General features: G+C 41.3%; 1 protein-coding gene across 1 annotated transcript in view; it reads right to left on the bottom strand.

Moving 5' to 3' along the window:
• Positions 1–22,850, bottom strand: part of CPT1B (carnitine palmitoyltransferase 1B) — a 69,656-nt gene that overhangs the window by 23,546 nt on the left and 23,260 nt on the right. Inside the window, exons 5-16 of the mRNA XM_069765498.1 lie at positions 22,661–22,762; positions 21,584–21,721; positions 20,290–20,367; positions 18,504–18,611; positions 18,230–18,314; positions 13,721–13,916; positions 9,497–9,682; positions 7,133–7,238; positions 3,309–3,425; positions 2,310–2,474; positions 537–671; positions 295–447 (exon numbers count right to left, since the gene is read on the bottom strand). Coding sequence (XP_069621599.1) covers positions 295–447; positions 537–671; positions 2,310–2,474; positions 3,309–3,425; positions 7,133–7,238; positions 9,497–9,682; positions 13,721–13,916; positions 18,230–18,314; positions 18,504–18,611; positions 20,290–20,367; positions 21,584–21,721; positions 22,661–22,762 — 1,569 coding nt within the window. The remainder of the gene's footprint in view (positions 1–294; positions 448–536; positions 672–2,309; positions 2,475–3,308; positions 3,426–7,132; positions 7,239–9,496; positions 9,683–13,720; positions 13,917–18,229; positions 18,315–18,503; positions 18,612–20,289; positions 20,368–21,583; positions 21,722–22,660; positions 22,763–22,850) is intronic.

Below are 22,850 nucleotides of genomic sequence, written 5' to 3'. Positions count from 1 at the left end.
TTGGAGTTTCATTTTGGAACATCCACTAATATAGAAAAAAAGAGGGCACTCTGCTCCCTTACTTAGCAGTCCAGGAAAAAAGGAGTCAAGATGACCATACAATGAGCAATGGTATCAGTAGAAATCAGGGGTGGTTGGAGGCCACAAAGAATAGCATGGCGGGCCGCATGTAGTCCTCGGGCCATTGGTTGTGCAACCCCTTGGTTAGGACATCATTAATCTGCTGACAAGTTCCCTTTGATCTGTACTGTTACTAAAATATCTCTACATGCACAAGTTGTTTTTAGTTCTCACCTGTTGGAGAAAAGGAGACTCAGTTCCCAGATACTTAGATACAAGGAACAAGCAAAAAAGGTGACGGTCAATTCCTTTACCGGTCATTGCTAAACGATACATGAGCTGGTGACGCTCAGCCGCAGCTCGGTAAAGAGCCAGACGATTCTCTTTCTGAATAAAAAGGCATAATGATCAGTGAATTCATCCAAATATGCACATCAAGAATAGAGAAAACATATAGAAACAAATAATATACACACAGTTTGATTGGGATCCTCCATGGCTTTTACAAATTCACATGACTGGGAGGTGCAAGACCTAACAGTTTCTGTTCGACCTTCCCGGAACAGGCGAGTCATTGAGGCTTCGTATGTCAGACAGAAGTGACCCTTATCCTGCCATAACACATTCAATAGAAGTAGAAAAAAGTCAAAAGAGAAGTCAAAACGAACATAAATAAGCTTAAAGGGGTTATTCAGGATTTCTATTTAATTTTTAACTTTTTACTATGGGCCTAAAAAATAACAGGCAGGTTAGTTGCTAACTACCTGCCTGTTCTACAAGGTGTTGACTCAGTGGGCATCGAACGCTCCTGCTGGCGATTCAGTTGCTCCACATCAACAGAGCATCTCTTTTTCTTCCAGGCTGCTCTGTAGACAGGGCGTGACTGGCAATGTCATGCTGATTGCCAGATGGCTCTACACGGTTAGGCAACTGTCAACTGAAATCAATTCCCCCTGCTTCTCCAGCAAACCAATTGTCAACAGATATTATACAATGTTGTAATAAGCAGTTGATATTTGTGCACAATTAAGATGCTTTTGACCAAAATATCTACCAGACAATGATAATTTCTTTGTCTGTCAGCTTTGAGCAGCAAAATCAGAACAAGAAAATTAAAGTGTAACTAGACTGGTCAAATGGGTTACCCTTTGTATATATGTGTACTATTTCCAGCAATGTCGACACTTTGTCTCCCACGATGGTCATGTACATTCGTATGTCATATGACCACAATGGACACTCTGATGTAATGTTGATTTTGCACAAACCATAGTAACATATTAACATAGTTAGTAAGGCCGAAAAAAGACATTTGTCCATCCAGTTCAGCCTATATTCCATCATAATAAATCCCCAGATCTACGTCCTTCTACAGAACCTAATAATTGTGTGATACAATATTGTTCTGCTCCAGGAAGACATCCAGGCCTCTCTTGAACCCCTCGACTGAGTTCGCCATCACCACCTCCTCAGGCAAGCAATTCCAGATTCTCACTGCCCTAACAGTAAAGAATCCTCTTCTATGTTGGTGGAAAAACCTTCTATCCTCCAGACGCAAAGAATGCCCCCTTGTGCCCGTCACCTTCCTTGGTATAAACAGATCCTCAGCGAGATATTTGTATTGTCCCCTTATATACTTATACATGGTTATTAGATCGCCCCTCAGTCGTCTTTTTTCTAGACTAAATAATCCTAATGTCCATAATGTCACATGACAAGCGGGAGACATAGTGCTGATCCGATTTCGCTAAAATGATGCTGGTTCAGGAGGTATTTGTGTTGTTTTTTTTTCCTTTATATGGAGCATGTTAATATTGGACAACTCTTAATATTTAAAGAGGTTGCCAACTAATAGGACAACCCCTTCTTGATCAAAATGTTTGGCACTCATAAAATAATAAAGCCTTTTCTCACCTCCCATGCTGGCACCATTCCCATGGAGTCCGCAATTGCTCTCCCCAGGGCTCTCGTGAGGTGGCATGTGACACATGTTGTGCCACGTGACACTGGCGCTCAATCAATGCTGGCATCACTGTCCCCACCTTCAGACAAATCGATCATGAAGAGGAAGTCCAGGCTGCAGCGCCAGCTTGGGAGGAGAGTATAGGCTTTATTATTTTATGCGGCAAAACGAGGGGTAGGACAAGAAGTTGTCCAAGTAGTGGACAACTTCTTTAACCGTTTTGAACCTTAAAGCAGCAAAGAAAGATGTAAACAGTTTTCACAGAAAAGTTTGGTGGTGGATTTACCCTATAGTGAGCCAGTTGGAGAGCAATCTGCAAAAAGGCATCAGGGCTGCTCCGGCATTTTTTGATTAGTCCTTTTCCAAAATCTGTGAAGCGCAGGCAGTAAAAATCCACATCTTCTGCTAACGCTTTAGCTGTGAAGTATGACGATTCAATGACATCTCGACACTAGAGAAGAGACAAAAGGTATTTTCCACGTTTTTTCAAACATTTATCTGATACAGAAAGTGACATTTTACCCTTAAAGCCCTTTCCATGCACTACAAAGATATCCTATGGGTCAATGGAAAGCCACAGCATATTCAATCTCCTGAAGACATACATACTTCTGTAACATCAGAAAAGCACCAATATTAGCTAATGAGCAATAACCATTATAATAAATTGTTGAAATTGAAATTGTAGAGAAAACAAATATTACTGTTATCCATCATTTCTGCACATATGCTAAATTTTACATTATGTAGCAATGCCAGGTAGGCCAAGGTTAAGTTCATATAAGTCAGTCAGCTGGGGAAAGCTGACCATATGGATGTGTCTTGGAGCTGAAGAGAGAGACAGGACAGAATTCCTGTCTGAGAAGAGTCTACACAGGCCTTGTGCAGAGAACCACAAGTATCAGTGGTTACTGTGGACAGTAGTTGTTTGGTTTGACCGAGCTGGGGCTAGCTCAGCCATGTACAAGTAGCCAGGGTCTGATTTGTTTAGGTAGTGCCTGGACAAGGCTAGGGATTTATGCTTATGAGCTTGTTTTGGTGCTGTGCAACCTGTGGCAAGCAATAAAAACTGCACATGTTTGGACCAATACTCCATTGCCTGTGTGAATGTTACCTAAGGCTTAATGGTTAATGCCTACCAGAGACAGTGAACCTCTAAAATAACAAAGAATTGAATCTGTTTACTAGCACATAATACGTATTAAAACCTATTGAATCTAATTGGGGTAAGGGGAAACTTCCCAATTTTACTCAAATTCACTAAAATGATTTTTAAAATACTGACCATTGGTGGAATTTCCCAGTGTAGTCTGTAGGGTGGTGGCAATGAGAGTCCAGAATCTCCACGACAGTTCCCATCCTCAGTGTACCCAAGTTCAAAACAATCTGTAGCCAGCATAAACTAGATTCAGTAGAGAGAACATAAGATTCATAGATTAGATGATAAAAAATGGTAAGGAGTTTTGATGAAATAAGTAGAAGCACAACTTAATGCTCAAAGATGTAACCTAGTAGGGTGGCTTCTGTCTGAATATTGACCTGTCATCAGTGGCCCAGTGGAGGCATTAAGCAAATGCCAGTAACTGCACAGGACTATCAAAGCTTCCAAACTACCAACCCTACCACCAGGTAATGGTGTGAACATGGCCCTTATCTTAAAGTATATAGTCTCTATGCAGTATTTGGTATTTCTTGTTCACAAGACAATATTTTAGGTCAAAAAAACAGACAGCACTTGGAACAATGTTATTTAGCGGGGCAGTGCAAAAGAGTGATATTTTTTTTTTTCACTGACCGATTCTTGGTGTGAAAAAAAATTTCAGCATGCGTTAGTTTCTTCCGTGAATTGGATGAGGCTCACCTATTCAAGTCTATGGATGTGTAAAAAAATGGTAAAATACCAAACTGTAAATGGTCCTGTAAATGAATAATAGCTGCTACTATAAAAAAAAAAAAACGGATTGTATACGGACAGCACACGGATGACGAGTGAGAAAAAAATAGTCCCATTTTTCTGGACGAAACTCTAAATGATTTCTGTATTCGCTGAGTAGAAGTAAAAAGGATCAGATAGCATTCATAAAATTTTACTTTTATCACTGTAATGTCTGTATATGTCATTGTGAGGTATTGACTACCCATATTTGAATCTTGAGTATTAAAGTGAACCAGTGCTCCATGAAAACATATTTGGACCTTACCATTAGAAGTTATCAAATCAGCAAATACATCATGCAGGAGGGAGAAAAGGGAAATAAAGTCAGACAGGTAAAACTGCATTCCATGTCATACCCAAGGATAGTGCCCAAGTGTGACCTATCCCTCTACAAATGTCCTTGTACACACCCTGATCCATGTGCTGCACACCACTCGGACAACATTCTGCCTCATAAAGGGGCTATATCATTACAGCCCCCTGCCAAAATTGTCCTTTATGAAACTTAATAGAGCTCCTATTACCCAGGAACCTTCACAGTCTATTCCCTTTATATACATTCATCTCCCTTGAGGAGTTCCACACCACAGGGTGATGAAACGCGTAGGGAGGGTTTGTGCAAGGACATTTTTAGAGGGATAAGTCACACTTGGACACTGACAGGAGATATTGCATTGGGCAGGACAGGGAATGCAGTTTTACCGGTCTGACTTGATTTCCCCTTTCTCCCTCCTGCATGATGTTTTTGCTGATTGAAAACATCTAATGGTAAGATCCAACTAATTTTTAATTGAGCATTAGTTCACTTCATCACTGTAATGTCTGTATATGTCATTGTGAGGTATTGGCTACCCATATTTTAATCTTGAATATTAAAAGTTGTATTTTATCTATGGCATTTGATCCTGCTTACCCCTACTGAGATTGACTGGATTTTTTTTTTTTACCACTAATGGGCTTTGCGTATCTAGTATATGCTAACGTGAACCTACCCATAGAGTGACAGTTTTGGATGTGTGGTTTGTGACTCGAGTTCATACCCCATAATAAAATGGTATTGCGACTAGAAACAAGTTTCATCAGTTTGAGGCAACAGGGGCTGTGGTTACGGTCTATCAATGAGGAACGATCTTTCTAGTTGCACACTGTATTGAGGCATCGAGCCCTGGGATTGAGGCATCTCTGCATTAGATGGATTTGCTCCAAACTAGCAGAAGACAACAGGAGGTCATCTGGCATTTTGCCAAGCATTTATGTAGGCTTTTCATTCTATTCATCACTATTCATTCAGACTCTGTATGTGCCATCTATAAGAAAGTAGAATTCATTATTTTAGATGCTGTATGCAGGGCCGCCATCAGGGCATTACAGGCATCACTGCCGTATGGGGCCCGGTGATGAGGAGCAAAAAGGGGGGCCCGAGCGAGCACGCTGGCAGCCGGTCCGCGCTCTGCTCGGGCCCCCCCTGACATTTTTATTCAGGCTGCGGCTGCCAGTGCCACTGTGCTGTGCCTGTCTGTAAATGAGCCTTGTACCTTTAAGGCGGCCGGGCCCGCGGTGCATCATGGGCCCGCCCGCTGCAAGTTAGTGACGTCACACGCTGCCCTGCTCCACTTCCTCATTCCGGGACCAGAGCAGAGCAGCGTGCGGCGGTGTGACACCACGTGGACGGCGGAGGGAGCAGAGAAGAGGCAGCGGGGGACCACCGGACGACGAGGGACCCGGCGGAGGAGAAGAGGCAGGCGGCAGCGGGGGACCGGCGGAGGAGAAGAGGCAAGCGCCAGCGGCTGCGGGGGACCGGCGGAGGAGAAGAGGCAAGCGCCGGCGGCAGCGGGGGACCGGCAGAGGAGAAGAGGCAAGCACCGGCGGCAGCGGGGGACCGGCGGTCGGCGGAGGACCAGTCAGACGGCAGAGGAGAAGAGGCAGGCGGGGGAGAGGGTAGTAAAGCTGGACACAGGGGGGGCAGAGTGCTGGACAGAGGTGGGGCAGAGTGCTGGACAGAGGTGGGGCAGAGTGCTGGACAGAGGTGGGGCAGAGTGCTGGACAGAGGTGGGGCAGAGTGCTGGACAGAGGTGGGGCTCTACACAGACACTGCTTACTAATTACAGATCTCCTGTGTATAATGGCACTGCTGGTGATAGTATTGTGGTTTTTTTTTTTTTTATTACTGATCAGTATTGTAGTATTCAGTCATTGGTGGTAATATGTGGTCTGGTCATGGTGTAGCGGTATTTGTTCCTTGTATTTTATATTATTCGATCACTGTGGTGGTAATATGTCATCTGGTCATAGTGCTGTGGTATTTGTTCCTTGTATGTAGTATTATAGGTCATTTTAAAAATTGAAAAATAAATAAAAATATACCTAAATTGTATTGCATATTTTAACAAACATTTAGTAGGTTACAGTAGAGTAGGGCCCGGCCAAAAGTGTCTACCGTGTTATGGTGGCAGCTTAAAAAAATCTTTTGGCCAAAACAAAAGCTGCCGGCTATATGTGTGATCTGGTGATGGGAACTGTTAATGTGTGATAGGTGAGAAGTGGAGATTTTCCAAGAGAGAGCGGTGGGACTGTGGACAGTTCGTGGGGTGGAGCCTGGAGGCGGGGCTGGGGTGGAGCCTGGGCGGAGTCTCAAGGGGGCCCCGAAAATTTTGCCAGTATGGGGCCCCGAAATTTCTAGTGGCAGCCCTGGCTGTATGACAATATATTTGGCTGTTATGTGACTATTCTATATCTGGACACTGAGTGTCTGGCTGTAATGTATATAATTTTGTTATTATCTTATGATAACATTATCTTAAGGCTGTTTTGATTGGCCCAGCTTAGAGGAGAAATTGCTCCTTAATGCCGGGTTTATATGAATGTTGAATGTACAGAAAATAGCTCCTATGCATTAGCACATTGACTAACATAGGTCAGAATGCTGGCCGCGTTTTCTGATGCTCACATAATCTACACACTGACCGGAAACGCGCTCCTCAGAATCCAGCCTCACCGCTATCTTCACAAGCTTTAAAGACTTAATAGAAACACTGTCTGAGAGGCGAGTTACACTTTAGACTCTTACATCTATTAGTAAGGCCATGTTACTGCCTGAAAATCCATATATAATTTATTTTAATAAATAACGTCTCTCTGTATAGGTTGAAATCAGAGTAATTTTAACAAAGTACCTCCCATAAATGTCCAATGATTGGCGCGTCAGCCCAGGAATGCTCAGCGTTCAGACCCAGCCTCCCATTACTAAACACCACCAGACTGAAGGACTTATCAAACCACCTGAAATGAAAAGAAGTACAAACAAAATCTATGCACGCTCCTAATGGGGGTAATAGCAGTGTCCGTTTGTGTCTCAGACTTTTATAACACGAGATTACATTTCTCAAGTGACAAGATGCTGCCTGCAAAACCTAGGTAGAAAATAAAAGTGAGCTTTGCACTACGAATTTTACTTGGCTTGTATCCCCAATAAAGAAAATATCCACAATCTTACATTTTGCATTCTATCTAGTGCATTTCTATGTTCTTCCTCTGTTTTTACTAACTTCACACACTCCATTTGGAGCCTCCCTCGTCTATTTTAGTATAGTTTATACAAAGAATAGTTCTGTCTGCAGCGCTAATCTTCCCATGAAAATGACAGAAACTACTATGTAACTACTATGTAACCTGATGAAACCCACCCACATGTCAAAAAGTTCCATTGAGCACCAGTGACATCACTTAATAATAATAATAATCTTTATTTTTATATAGCGCTAACATATTCCTCAGCGCTTTACAGTTTTCACACACTATCATCGCTGTCCCTGATGGGGCTCACAATCTAAATTCCCTATCAGTATGTCTTTGGAATGTGGGAGGAAACCGGAGTACCCGGAGGAAACCCACGCAAACACGGAGAGAACATATAAACTCTTTGCAGATGTTGTCCAGGGTGGGATTAGAACCCAGGACTCCAGCGCTGCAAGGCTGCTGTGCTAACCACTGCACCACCGTGCTTACATAAAGGACCCGTCAGTGATTTACATTATACCGTATTCTTTGGACTAAAAGACACACCTAGGTTTTAGAGGAGGAAATTTGGAAGAAAAATTGAAGCAAAAAAATGTGGTACTTAATATCCTCTGTCCTGGTAAATATGGTCCCCTCATCCCTATCCTGGTATGCATGGCATCCTCATCCTTATCTAGGTGTGCATGGCCTCCTTTATCCCCATCCTGGTAAGCATGGCACCCTCATCCCTACCCTGGTCTGCATGGCTCCTTATCCCTAACCTGGTCTGCATGGTCCCTTCATCCCTATCTTGGTATGAATGGTCACCTCATCCCTATCCTGGTATGCATTGCTCCCTCATCCCTATCCTGGTATGCATGGCCCTTCATCCGTATCCTGGTATGCATGGCTCCCATCATCCCTACCCTGGGATGCATGACTCCCATCATCCCTACCCTGGTATGCATTGCTCCCTCATCCCTATCCTGGTATGCATGGCCCCTTGATCCCTATCCTGGTATGCATGGCCCCTTGATCCCTATCCTGGTATGCATGGCCCATTGATCCCTATCCTGGTATGCATGGCCCCTTGATCCCTATCCTGGTATGCATGGCCCCTTGATCCTTATCCTGGTATGCATGGCTTCCTCATCCCTATCCTGGCAGGAATGATCGCCCTATCCTTGTATGCAGAGCCCTATACATAACCTGGTAAGTGTCACGGAGTTACCGCGACAGAGTAGTACCAGAAGACCGCAGCGTCTTACGGCTCCTGCTCCACCGCTGAGAAGCACCTCTCCAGTATATTGAATGTGTTTGTTTTCTTTCAGCAGGACAGGGGTTAATCGGCCATGTGGTAATCCCTGCATTCAGCTGTGCTTGGTTAGCCACTCCTCTCTCCAATGAAAGCTAGGCCTTCAGGCCAGATCCTTGTCTGAGATAGCACTTGCTAGATAGACCTGGAGTAGTGAGGAGCTGGTGTCTGGAGAGCTGGAGAAGTTTATTGTGCAACAGTTGTTTGTACACTGGGAAATTCCTCATCCTTACCTGCCTAAAGGTACCTTCACACTAAGCGACGCTGCAGCGTCGCTGTTTGGTCGCTGGAGAGCTGTCACACAGACAGCTCTCCAGCGACCAACGATGCCGGTAACCAGGGTAAACATCGGGTTACTAAGTGCAGGGCCGCGCTTAGTAACCCGATGTTTACCCTGGTTACCATCGTAAAAGTAAAAAAAACAAACACTACATACTTACCTTCGCTGTCTGTCCCCGGCGCTCTGCTTTCCTGCACTGACTGTGAGCACAGCGGCCGGAAAGCAGAGCGGTGACGTCACCGCTGTGCTTTCCGGCTGGCCGGATGCCATTTAAATTCTACCTGCAACATAATTTTCAGGATACATGATAACCATTTATAATTTTAATCATTCTCAGTAGTATATCTTAATGGTTTTATAAGTATAAATATCAATATCACTATTAAAGAAAACACTACATGATTTAAGCAATACATAATGGTAAGTGTGATAATAAAACTTAGTGACCTGTTGTAGCAGTTTCCATGTAGCAGAGACTTTGCATATACACTCAGGGAGTTTTTGTCGCTCTCCTGAAATCCTCCTTCTTCAGAATCGAGACTGACAAAGAAGACACCCCGCTCGATACTACTTAATGAGACCCGATTCACACCATGAGTGAAGAACTGAGCCCGAGCCCGAGCCCATGGAGCTCTAAAGATAAAAGTTGCTTTTACTAGATTGCATTCATGTACATTTTTTAACAATATTCTTCACAGATACTTTTAAATAGTGATATTTTACATTACAGTATATAGAGGCACTAATGGAAATTTACCATCCAAATAATATTTTACAATTTGTATGCAGATATGAGCGAAATAAAAACAACCTTGTAACTTTCCTGAGATTCACCCTGCTTAGGCTACGTTCCCACAATGAGTTTTTGGTGTTTTTTTACGCTGTGTATTTAAAAAAAATGCAAGTAACCTATTTTACATAATGGGTGCAGAAACGGTGCTGAAAATCTGCAACATCAAAAACTAACCAAAAACTCATTGTGGGAATGTAGACTTACACAATAGTCTTCTCATATTTTCTGGTACAAACGTACTCTAAAACTTATACATTCATAATAGAATCATAGAATATTAGGATTGGAAGGGACCTCAAGGATCATCACGCCCAGCTCCCTGCTCAATGCAGGATTCACTAAACCATCTCAAATAGAGGTCTGTTCAGCCTCTGTTTGAAGACTTCTATTGAAGGAGAACTCACCACCTCTTGTGGCAGCATGTTCCACTCATTGATCACCGTCACTGTCAAAAAGTTTTTTCTAATATCTAATCTGTATCTTCTCCCTTTCAGTTTCATTCCATTGCTTCTCGTGTTTCCATGTGCAAATGAGAATAATGATGATCCATTTACACTGTGACATCCCTTCAGACATTTGTAGGCAGCTATTAAGTCTTCTTTAGCCTTCTTTTTTGCAAGCTAAACGTTCTCAGATCCTTTAACAATTCCTCGATGGACATACTTTGCAGTCTGCTCGCCATCCTGGTAGCTCTTCTCTGAACTTGTTCCATTTTTTAATGTCTTTTTTTAAAATCTGGTGCCCAGAACTGAACACAGTATTCCAGATGAGGCCTGACCAACGAGGAGAAGAGGGCGATAATTACTTCACGTGATCTAGAATCTAGGCTTCTCTTAATACATCCTAGAACTGTTTGCATTTTTTGCGGCTACATCACGCTGTTGACTCATGTGCAATCTGTGATCTATTAGTATACCCAAGTCTTTTCTCACGTGCTGTTAATTAGTTCTATTTCTCCCATTCTATGGATGCAATTTACGTTTTTCTTCCCCAGATGTAGAATCTTGCATTTCTCCCTGTTAAATACCATTCTGTTAGTCGCTGTCCATTGCTCAAGATTATCTAGATCCTTCTGAATTCTTTCTCTGTCTTCTCTAGTATTAGCTATCCCTCCTAGCTTTGCCTTGTCTGCAAATTTGATTAGTTTACCTTCAGTTCCCTTATTTAGATCATTTATAAAAATGTTGAACAACACTGGGGCCAGGACAGAGCCTTGTGGTACCCCACTTGAAACACTTTTCCAATTGGATATGCAACCATTTATTACCACTCTTTGAGTATGATCACTGAGCCAGTTATGAATCCACCTAACCATGGCTTTGTCAATCCCATACTTGGGTCATTTTTTCAATAAGGATAGTATGAGATACTTTATCAAATGATTTGCTGAAGTCGAGATACTATATCTACCGCATTTTCCTGATGCACCCAGTCAGTGATTCCATCATAGAAGGAAATTAGATTAGTCTGGCATGACTTGTTTGCTACAAACCCATACTGGCTCTGGTTAATTACTGTATTCTTATCCAAGTACTTACATACATGCTGTTTAATTTGTTCAAATATCTTTCTTTGTATAAAAGTAAGGCTCACTGGCTTGTAATTTCCTGGCTCCATCTTCTTTCTTTTTTAAAGTTAGGAACAACATTTGCCCTTCTCCAATCTTCTGGGACTTCTACTGTTTTCCAGGATTTTTCAAATATTTTGGCTAGTGGTTCTGCAATCTCCTCTGCTAACTGTTACCGTGACAGTGTGGATCCGCAGCATCTGGTTGCTCCTACTCCGTCGCTGAGAAGATGTACTTCTCCTTCACTTTAATGGTGTTTATTCCTTCTGGCTGAACAGGGGTTAATCGGCCATGTTGAAAATCCCTGTGCTCACACAGCTGAGCTCTGTTAGCCACTGTTTTCCCCTTTATAATCTGGGCTCTGATGCAAATCCTTGTCAGAGCTAGCATTTGCTGCACGACTAACGGAGGGAGAAGAGTTCATATGAGAAGGAACGTTGGAGGAGTTACTAGTGACTGTTGCTTGGTTTGTATGTGTGGTAATTCCCTATCCTTCTCTATTTTGGTTTATTCCCCTGATGCATTCCTCTGTTATATGTGAGTAAATATTTTGTATGCCTGGAGTTTTCTGTTAACCCCTGTGTGTGGCCTTGTTTGTCGGGTTGGTGTACTACGGTGCACAGTAGCGTCCCTTTTCCCTGGGTGGGGGAACAGAACAGACGGAGGGCTAACTCAGGAGATAAGGCAAGGGAGCAGGTATCTTCACCTTCAGAAGTATCCTGGGGAGTAGAGCGAGCTAGGGCACCTCCTAGTGTTAGGGACAAGGGAAGGAGCCCCTGGTCCTGGGTCACCCAACAGCTGTGTTGTAACTAACTAGGATGTAATTCATTTGGACCAGAAGATTTAAATTTATTTAAATTAGATAAGTGTTCCCTCACCATCTCTCTGTTTATGGATAGAGTGGATTCTTTTATTCCTTCAATTGCACCGTGAATATCGGATGATGTTAGATTTTCTTACTTGGAGAACACAGATGCAAAAAAGAAATTTAAAAGTTTGGACTTCTCAACATCATTTTTGACATTCACCCTTTTCATCCTGTAAAAATCCTATAGCATTTTTGAATTTTCCTATACTTTTGACATACCCCTAAATCTTTTTTTGCTACTTTTGGTCTCCCTTGCAAGCCTTACTTCATTATTGGCTTTAGTTCTTCTAACTCTTGCCCTGCATTCCCTGCAAACCGCATTATATTCTTCTTTAGATATCCCCCCTCTTTCCATTTGATATACATTTCTTTTTTCCTTTTAACACTAGTACTACTGGACTCGTGAACCCTGACTAGAACTACTGCAAGAAAGTAGTCAAAATGACTATACCAGTAGTCCTAGTGTTAAACAAGTGATTATGTTCTTTGTTCATCCACTTTGGTCTCTTTAAATGCTTCCAATTCTTCTTTCTTTTGGGGATTGTTACCGATTGTGCGGGGAGAATTTCATTTAGCAAAATCTCCCATCCTTCTTGGACATTTCTGTCCTTTAACACACCATCCATTGGACCTTTCCTACCCTCTTTCTGAGTCCATTAAAATCTGCCTTTCTGAAGTCCAACCTTAAAGTCCGATTCCTCGCTGGTCTTCCTTCTCTTGTAATCCAAAATTTGAAGATAGCATGATCGCTGCCTCCTAAATTCCCAGCCACCTTTACTTCCACAACAATTTCCTCCCTGTTGGTAATAATTAGATCCATGATTGCAGATCCCTCTAGTTCTCTCTTCTACCTTTTGAAAGATAAAGTTGTCAGCAAGAGAAAATAAGAATTTTCTGGGCCCAGTACTTTTGCCTGAGAGAGATTCCCAACAAATATCTGGACAGTTGAAATCTCCCATGATCACTATGTCATACTTTTTGAGAACAGAGACATCTGATGTAAAAAGATTTCATCTGTATCTTCAGTCTGACCATGTGGCCTATAAGAAATACCTAGAATAGCGTCCTTTTTGTTCTTCTCTCTATGAATTCTTACCCAAACAGTTTCTACCAGTCTCCAAAGCTTGGATCTCTGTGGAGATGTACGTTTTCCTAACATACAATTCAACACCTCCTCCCTTCTTGGTAATCCTGTTTCTAATAAATAAGTTGTAGCCTTCAGGATTTCTATTCCAAGCATGTGTATCATACCACAATATTTCAGTGATGACAGTAGACACATCTCAAGTGTGTATTGCTTCTACAATTTCTGAATGGCGATGTAAAACTGAAACTGCACTTGTGATTACCAGTTCAACATAACAATAAATACTCGAATGCTGATTTCAGATTTTTCAGAAAAACAGCACAATATTTTCTTCCCTTCTACTGTCATGTGCTCACCGGTCCCCTGCTGTGAGTGCAGCCAGCTTCTCCTCACCCGGTTGCGGTGGACTTGGGTCATCAAGAATGCGTTGAATTTGTGTCTGCAACTGCCTTGGGCTAAGGAGTGTTCTGTCATCATATAGACATAGCCGGTAGTAACGGCCTTTGTGATACACACATACATGGCGGCTCTCAACCAGATGCTGGAGGTGGTCTGTGGATAAATACATAGAAGAGAGATTGAGGGATATTTTATTTTAATATAAATGTTGCCCAAATATTTGCCTTTAACTGCCCATTTTGTGTGGGAATTTACAAATATCATTTTACAAATTTAATTTTGAAAAATTAAATGGATATCAGAATTTTTTTTCCCAGCTATTGAAATATAAGTTTATTATAAGGGCTAGACAGTGACCTTTGCCAAGAATTATTAAGATTGCAATGCTGCGCTGCTACAATGGTAACTAATAATAGTGAATGTGGTAGTGATGAAATCCAGCAGTGCAACAACATATATATATATATATAATCGTCCCTGGTCCACTTCCCTCTGTTTGTCTGTCTGTCTGTTTCTCTGTCACGGAAATCCTGCGTCGCTGATTGGTCGCGCCCAGTCGGCTGCGACTAATCAGCGACAGGCACAGTCCGGCCGCGAATTGGTCCCTCCCTACTTCCCTAGTCAGTGCCCCCTCCAGTCAGCGCCCATGGACCAACTTTTTACTATTGATGCTGCCTATGCAGCATCAATAGTAAAAACATACAATGTTTAAAAAAAAAATTAAAAAAATCATTATATTCTCACCTTCTGGCATCCGCGGCAGCTTTTCCAAGAATGCATTGCGGTAACGACCCGTGATGACGTGAGGTCTCGCAAGATGATGATGTGGCAGTCTCACGAGACTGCTACATCAACACGGGTTATTGCCGCAAGCCATTACTGGGAACGAAGCGTCGCTAAAGGCCTGGGCTGGTTCCGGGGGACGCCAGAAAGTGAGTATATAACTATTTTTTATTTTAATTTTAATTTTTTTTTTAACAGCGATATGGTGCCCACATTGATATATACTACGTGGGCTGTGTTATATACTACATGGGCTGTGTTACATACTACGTGGGCTGTGTTACATACTACGTGGGCTGTGTTACATACTACGTGGGCTGTGTTACATACTACGTGGGCTGTGTTATACTACGTGGGCTGTGTTATACTACGTGGGCTGTGTTACATACTACGTCGCTGTGCTCTACACTACGTGGGCTGTGCTATATACTACGTGGGCTGTGCTATATACTACGTGGGCTGTGTTATATACTGCGTGGGCTGTGCTATATATTGACCCCCTGACGAAGGAATTCATTTCCGAAACGCGCGTTGGGTGTGTGCCCATGTTCAGGACGGTGAGGTACCCTAATTAATTTAACTTATTAATATCTTTCCCTGGATTATACATTATATGCACTTAGCACTTTATCATTTTGCAGTAATTCTCAGCGTTTAAGGGAGTTTCCTATGTGCATGAGTGGAGTTCATATTTTTTTGCACTTTAACCCCTTTCTGACCTCGGACGGGATAGTACGTCCGAGGTCAGAAGCCCCGCTTTGATACGGTGAGCCTGCATCAAAGCCGGGACATGTCAGTTGTTTTGAAAAGCTGACATGTGCCCGCAATAGCGGCGGGTGAAATCGCGATTCACCCGCCGCTATTAACTAGTTAAATGCCACTGACAAACGCAGACAGCGGCATTTAACTAACGCTTCCGGCCACACAGCCGGAAATGTGCGCATCGCCGACCCCCGTCACATGATCGCGGGTCAGCGATGCTTCTGCATTGTAACTATAGAGGTCCTTGAGACCTCTATGGTTACTGATCCTTGCTAGCTGTGAGCGCCACCCCGTGGTCGGCGCTCATAGCACACCTGCATTTCTGCTGCATAGCAGCGATCTGATGATCACTGCTATGTAGCAGAGCCGATCCAGTTGTGCCAGCTTCTAGCCTCCCATGGAGGCTATTGAAGCATGGCAAAAGTTAAAAAAAAGTTAAAACAAAAGTGAAAAAAATAAAAAATATATAAAAGTTTAAATCACCCCTTTTTCTCCCCATTCAAAATAAAACAATAAAAAAAAAAATCAAACCTACACATATTTGGTATCGCCACGTTCAGAATCGCCCGATCTATCAATAAAAAAAGCATTAATCTGATCGCTAAACAGCGTAGCGAGAAAAAAATTTGAAACTTCAGAATTACGTTTTTTTAGTCGCCGCGACGGGCGATCAAAAGAACGTATCTGCACAAAAGTTGTAACAATAAAAACGTCAGCTTGGAATGCAAAAAATAAGCCCTCACCTGACCCCAGATCACGAAAAATAGAGACGCTACGGTTATCGGATTATGGCGCAATTTTATTTTGTTTGTTTTTTAGCAAAGTTTGCAATTTTTTTCACCACTTAGATAAAACGTAACCTAGTCATGCTTGGTGTCTGTGAACTCATAATGACCTGGAGAATCATAATATCAGGTCAGTTTTAGCATTTAGTGAACCTAGCAAAAAAGCCAAACAAAAACCAAGTGTGGGATTGCACTTTTTTTGCAATTTCACCGCACTTGGAACTTTTTTCCCGTTTTCTAGTACACGACATGATAAAACCAATGATGTCGTTCAAAAGTACAACTCGTCCCGCAAAAAATAAGCCCTCACATGGCCAAATTGACAGAAAAATAAAAAAATTATGGCTCTGGGAAGGAGGGGAGCGAAAAACGGACACGGAAAAACGGAAAATCCCAAGGTCATAAAGGGGTTAAGCACTTTATATTTTTTTGCAATATTGCACAGCCTTCATGGGATTTCCACTTGTTACCATATAATTTAAGTTTTTACACTTTGGCACATATTTCGATATTTTTCTCTTGTAGAATAATTTCAGGGAATTATTTATACCCCATTTTGGGAATTAATTACCTTGCACACGTCCATTAATGGCCTTTATACCAATTGTGCTTAAGGGTTTATTCTCCTTTTAAATATATAATATATACTGTCCTGATTCGCACACAGTTTGTTTACTTATAATTTTTTATATTATTATATCTTTCTGTATCGCTGCAACTAATTAATAAAGATATTATTTTATGTGATTCAGTCTGGTCTTCCTGGTGCATCCATAGCTCTGGTGGTTGGGTTGTTTCTGGTTATGAGTGGTTTCCACTTTCTTACTTTGTTTTAACACCAAGGGTAATTATCATCACTGATTTATACAATTATATATTTTTTTCAAAGATTTCTTAGTTTCTATTTTCGTCCTAAGGTGTTTTAACATTATCTATCTTATATACTACATGGGCTGTGCGATATACTACGTGGGCTATGTTATATACTGCATGGGTTGTGTTATATACTATGTGGGCTGTGTTATACACTGCTTGAGCGGTGCTATATACTGCGTGGGCTGTGCTATATACTACGTGGGCTGTGCTATATACTATGTGGCTGTGCTATATATTACGTGGCTGAACTATATACTACGTGGCTGTGCTATATACTACGTGGGCTGTGTTATATGCTACGTGGGCTGTGAGACTCTTTCGACCGGGGCCCTCAAAAACCTGTAGCTGGCCCTGGCTTCACTCATTGTAACATATAATGTTAAAAAAAAATCATTATATTCTCACCTTCTGGCATCCGCGGCAGCCTTTCCAGCTCCTCGCGACGCTCCGGTCCCAAGAATGCATTGTGGCAACGTCCTGTGATGACGGGCGGTCTCACGACATGATCACGTGGCAGTCTCACGAGACTGCTACATCATCACGGGTTATTGCCGTAAGGCAATACTGGGAACGGAGCGTCGCGAGGAGCATCGCTAAAGGCCTGGGCTGGATCTGGAGGCCGCCGGAAAGTGAGTATATAACTATTTTTTATTTTAATTTTTTTTTTTTTTTTTTTTTTTTTTAACAGCGATATGGTGCCCACATTGCTATATACTACATGGGCTGTGTTATATACTACGTGGGCTGTGTTATATACTGCGTCGCTGTGCTCTACACTACATGGGCTCTGCTATATACACTACGTGGCTGTGCAATATACTACTTGGCTGTGTTATATACTGCATGGGCTATGCTATACTACGTGGGCTGTGTTATATACTACGTGGGCTGTGAGACTCTTTCATCCGGGGCCCTCAAAAACCTGTAGCTGGCCCTGGCTTCACTGACTGGTCGCGGCCAGCCGCAAACAATCAGCGATAGGCGCAATCCGGCCGCGAATTGGTGCAGGATTTGAACCACGCTTCGCTAATTGGATGTGCCCGGCCGGCTGAATCCTGTGTATTCATTGCATTATTCTTAAATCTTCATAAATAAACTACATACATATTCTAGAATACCTGATGCGTTAGAATCAGGCCACCATCTAGTTCTTCATAAGTGTTTATTTAGCAGTACTGCACCATATATCTATGGCCCAAAAGCCAAAAGCTGGGAAATTGGATGACTTGTGTCTTTGTGCTTTCCTATGTTGGTACCTACCAGTCTCCATTCCTGGAATCCTTGTAGTATTAAACATCCTCTCCATCTGATATGAGCACATGGGGACTATGCCAAGAGCCATGACCTGGTGACAAAAGTACGTTATAGCTATTAACTACATTACATTCCATGATGAGGTAAAAGTTATCTTTTCATCTTCTGTGTTGGAAACCCTCCATGGCCATCTCACCATCCCACCCTTGTGATGGCTTAAGCCTACTTTTATGAACAGAAGATAACAGATTGTGACAAGCTTCATTTTGGCTTCACTTACTGGCGGTATGAGGCCCCTTTCCAGTTTTCTGCGGTACATTAGCATGGCATGTATGGCATTACCAGCTCGTGCTGCTTGGTTTGTGGTTGGACTCACAGTTAAAAAATCCTATTTCATAGAGACAAATATACATTAAAAAATAAACTAAATGCATACAAAAGGAATTGTCAAATAAGTGAAGGCTATACGTAGATGTACACATGGTTGCTTATTTGTATACATTATTTATGTGGAACATTTTCAAAAGTCTACTAGGAGCAGATAGTAAGTTGTCAGTTTAAGTGAGCCAACTAGGAACAATTTATATAAGAACAGTTTGGTCTTCAAGATGAGTTCTTACATTTTTTTTCTTCAGTGCTAAGTGTCTATTCACACTGTGCAATGCAACAGCTGAAAAGCGACAGGTTTGCTGATCGACGGTCAGTTAATAGCCTGTTTAAACAGGCCGACCAAGCTTCAGGTGTGCGCTGAACAATCAGTAATAGATCACTCAGTGCGCATAGGCTGTCATTGTTTTGGTGGCACAGATCCTGTTTACACAGGATGATGCACTCCCAAAAACGAAGATCTCTGTAAACACCAGAAGATAATTTCACCTGACAAATAAGCGTTTTGCTCACTCGTCATGTGATCGGCTGCCGGCTTAGACTGCTTAGATTATTGTGAGATGTTAATAACACTCATTCATGAAAATTGTGCAGTGTAAATGCACCTTACGTCCTGTGTACAGACAACCGTCAACACATAATTTTTCACTACAAATTTAAATCATCAAAATCATACAAATAACATCCAGCAAATTCTGTTCATAGTCAGATAGCGCCCTATGTAATAAACCCCTAACTTTAATATGCAAAGTGCAAACACTTTTACCATGTCTATAACAGGTTCATCAAGGGACATGCAAAAGATGTTTGGCTTCTAAAACAAGCTAGTGGGGTTAAATATTAGTATATATAAAACTGTCAGAGTCCATTTATATTATCATTTGCTTTTAGAGGTTGCATAAAGACCAGTTGCTTGACATACTGGGTTACTTTTATATCTGCATGCCTGTTATCAAAGCATCTTGCATGAGTACCCCCATGCCTTATACTGTACATGATTCATTTACAATGCAATTGATTCCTTGATTCTATGAGTACAGTCCCTGGCTTGTCATCATGTTCTGAAATCTAGCAGAAACTGTTGTTGGTTGTTGATTAAAGAGAATCTGTCCCAAGCTTTTTGCGATGTAATCCGAGAGCAGCATAATGTAGGGGCAGAGACCCTGATTCCATCAATGTGTAACTTACTGAGCTGCTTGATGCAGTTTTCATAAAATTAACATTATATTTGCTGCATATCTAGCAGTTTTCTAAATGCTGAGCTCTGTATATCCCCACCAACGTAACTGATTGATAACTTTTTGTATATACTGTTCATTGGCAGAAAGTGGCTACACAGTGGTGGGGGTAGAGTTACAGAAAGCAAGACGACTACACAGAGCATAACATCTAGTCCTAAAGTGGTAATCTCCTGCTGATAAAAACTTGATTTTATTGAAACTACAACATGCAGACCAGTAAAGTGACTCCTATTAGTATCTAAAAATGTATGAAGCGCTCAGGTACTTTGTCATTCTTGAAAGGCCCGATGGGTTAGATGGGGCACCAAGCTGAAAATAAAGTCATCTCATGGAGGAAGAAATTCATGGTTGTATTTGTGGTATGAATTTTGCTGCCTGTATTTAAGTTGCACAAGGACAGGCCTTGCCTGTCCCCCTGATCACCCTGTAGGGTCTCACCATTGCATAATAGTTGCTGTTCACCATTATTGGTCCTCGACCACGAAGGTAAATATACTCTTCCCACCAGTCACTGACCTGCAGAAAGTAAGAAATGCACGGTACCACACGTGATATAAAACACACAGATTTTTCTACAGAATGTATAATACATTAGAAATAGATTCCCGCTGTCAGCAAACCAAACAAATACTATTTTAATTCAAGTTTTTAAAGCAAAACAAACTTAATCTGGCCAAAGATGTTGACATAAGCCATATAAGTTACATGTGTTTATTACAGAATCTGCATTTCTAGTTGACAACTGGGATATATAAATGTCTTGAAAATGAAGATAATGTAAGGATTCAATTTAAAGAAAGATATCCATCATGATGCTGATATGGAAATCATTTTTTTTTTTTTACAGTTTATCTATTTTTCAGTATTTTTTCAGAAATAATTGCCGTCACCCAGAACATGTAGCCAAGCTGGATTTGGTTCTTTGCCTTGGTGTGTGCCAAATAATTCCTCCCTTAAAAGAGTTTCCCCACGGAAAAAAAGTTCATTTTAATCAATAGATCTTGGAATAATAATAATTTCCACAATTGGATGTGATTAAATAAAATGTTCCTGTGCTGAGATAAATCCTATAAATGTGCCCCTGCTGTGTACTGTGTAATGGCTGTGTCTGACCGTGCAGGAACATGGTCTGATCATACCACAACTCCTGGGCAGGGGAGGACACAAAAGAGTATACAGACATTACAGAAGGGGATCACAGCTGGATCTTTCTTTGAAGTAAAACATTGTTTAAAAACAGGCAGAGAAATGTTTTGCATCACAGAAAGAACCAGCTGCGATCCCTTGCTGTCCTGTCTGTATACTCTTTTGCTTCCTCCCCTGCCCAGTAGACATGGTATTATCAGACCATGTTCCTGCACGGTCAGACACAGCCATTATACAGTACACAGCAGGGACACATTTATAAGATTATCTCAGCACAGGAACATTTTATTTAAACACAACCAATTGTGAAAATTATTATTATTCCAAGATGTATTGATTAAAATCAACTTTTGTTTTGTGGGAAAACTCCTTTAATTACTCCACTATAACGCAAAACTAATTTGGATGGAAGCAGACAACTACTTTAAAATCTATTACTAAAATAAAAAAGTGCACATAACATATCTTAAAAAGACAAACTTCAAACATTTCATATCTCACAAGGTACACAGATGTATAAGTCATCATTTCATTTCTGAAACTAATGTAGGCGAATAATACTAAATAGAACATATACTGCACCTACATAATTTGTTGCCCACCAAGACTTGAGATGAAGATATTTCTGAAGCTTGCGTCCTAAGTCTTTTTGGAATTCTTCTGACAGTTCCTTCATGCGATTGAACTTTTCTTTACTGAGTAATGGCTGCACTGACTCTAGGTACTACAACGAGATCAAGCAATGGTATTATATACACGCATACACACATGGACAAGAAAGTTAGTGCCCTTCTGTTAAAGTAAGAAACTTGTGATGCTAACTACTTCTTACCATCATTTTTGTCCAGGCCATTATTATTAGTTTGTTTTTTATTTATTTTTTGCTGAATCATAATTTCCAAAGTAATGTCCGATTTCATAAAATTATATTAAGTAAATTTAAATTGAAAATTACTTTTGACAATTTCAAGTTGTTTCAGTGACCATTGCGGATTTTTCTTACTTTAACAAAAGGATACCAACAATTTTGTACATCTGTATGTATACATAGCCATCTATATGGGCATGTAGGTCATAGAAAGTTGAAAAAAATTATACCTTAATATCTTTGATCCGATGTTTTATTTCAGAGAAATCCATGTTTTTCTTCATATTTAAATCAGCTGTTAAGATGTATGGGCCGAACACAGATCTCCCTGAGAATCTGCCTCCAGAGATTACTATACATGAAAGGTGGAGTTACCAGTATGACACATGTAGATCAGGAGAGCAGACCGTCAGTCATTACATGTCTCACACTGGTAATGTCCACTTTCATTTAAAATAAGCTCTGGAGGCAGATTCACAGGGAGATCTGTGTCCGACCCATAGATCTTAACAGCTCATTTACATATTAAGAAAAGCGTGGGCTTCTCTGGAATAAAACATTGGAGTGCAGATATCAAAGTATCATTTTATTCAGCTTTCTATGACCTGCATGCCTGAATGGAGGACCGATTCTAATGACAGATGCACTTTGGCTTACCCACATCACTAAACACATATGCATCCATACCTCTAAAAATCTAATTTTGTGGAGCAAACAAAATCATGGTAATAGAGTTCTTCCTCCACATTAAAACTGTAGACAAGTAAGTTAAGGTAACATGCATGGCTTCCATACCCGGTCTATAGTTTCTCCTAGACGTGGTACAGGCAGCCTGGGGAGAGACATCTGGAAGCTGTAAAGCATTGGCTGTCGTCTAGCCATGATCTTCATGCAACCCTAGAACAGACACATTTCAAGCAAGAACAAAAAATGTCTTAAATGATTTTCCAGGAACATAAAAATCTTATTTATCTAGTTTGCAAAT

The sequence above is a fragment of the Ranitomeya imitator genome, chromosome 4 (genome assembly GCF_032444005.1).
Source record: "Ranitomeya imitator isolate aRanImi1 chromosome 4, aRanImi1.pri, whole genome shotgun sequence".
In the NCBI taxonomy this organism is placed as follows: domain Eukaryota; kingdom Metazoa; phylum Chordata; class Amphibia; order Anura; family Dendrobatidae; genus Ranitomeya; species Ranitomeya imitator.
The sequence above is the reverse complement of the archived record's forward strand: the minus strand, read 5'-3'. Positions and strand labels throughout refer to the sequence as shown.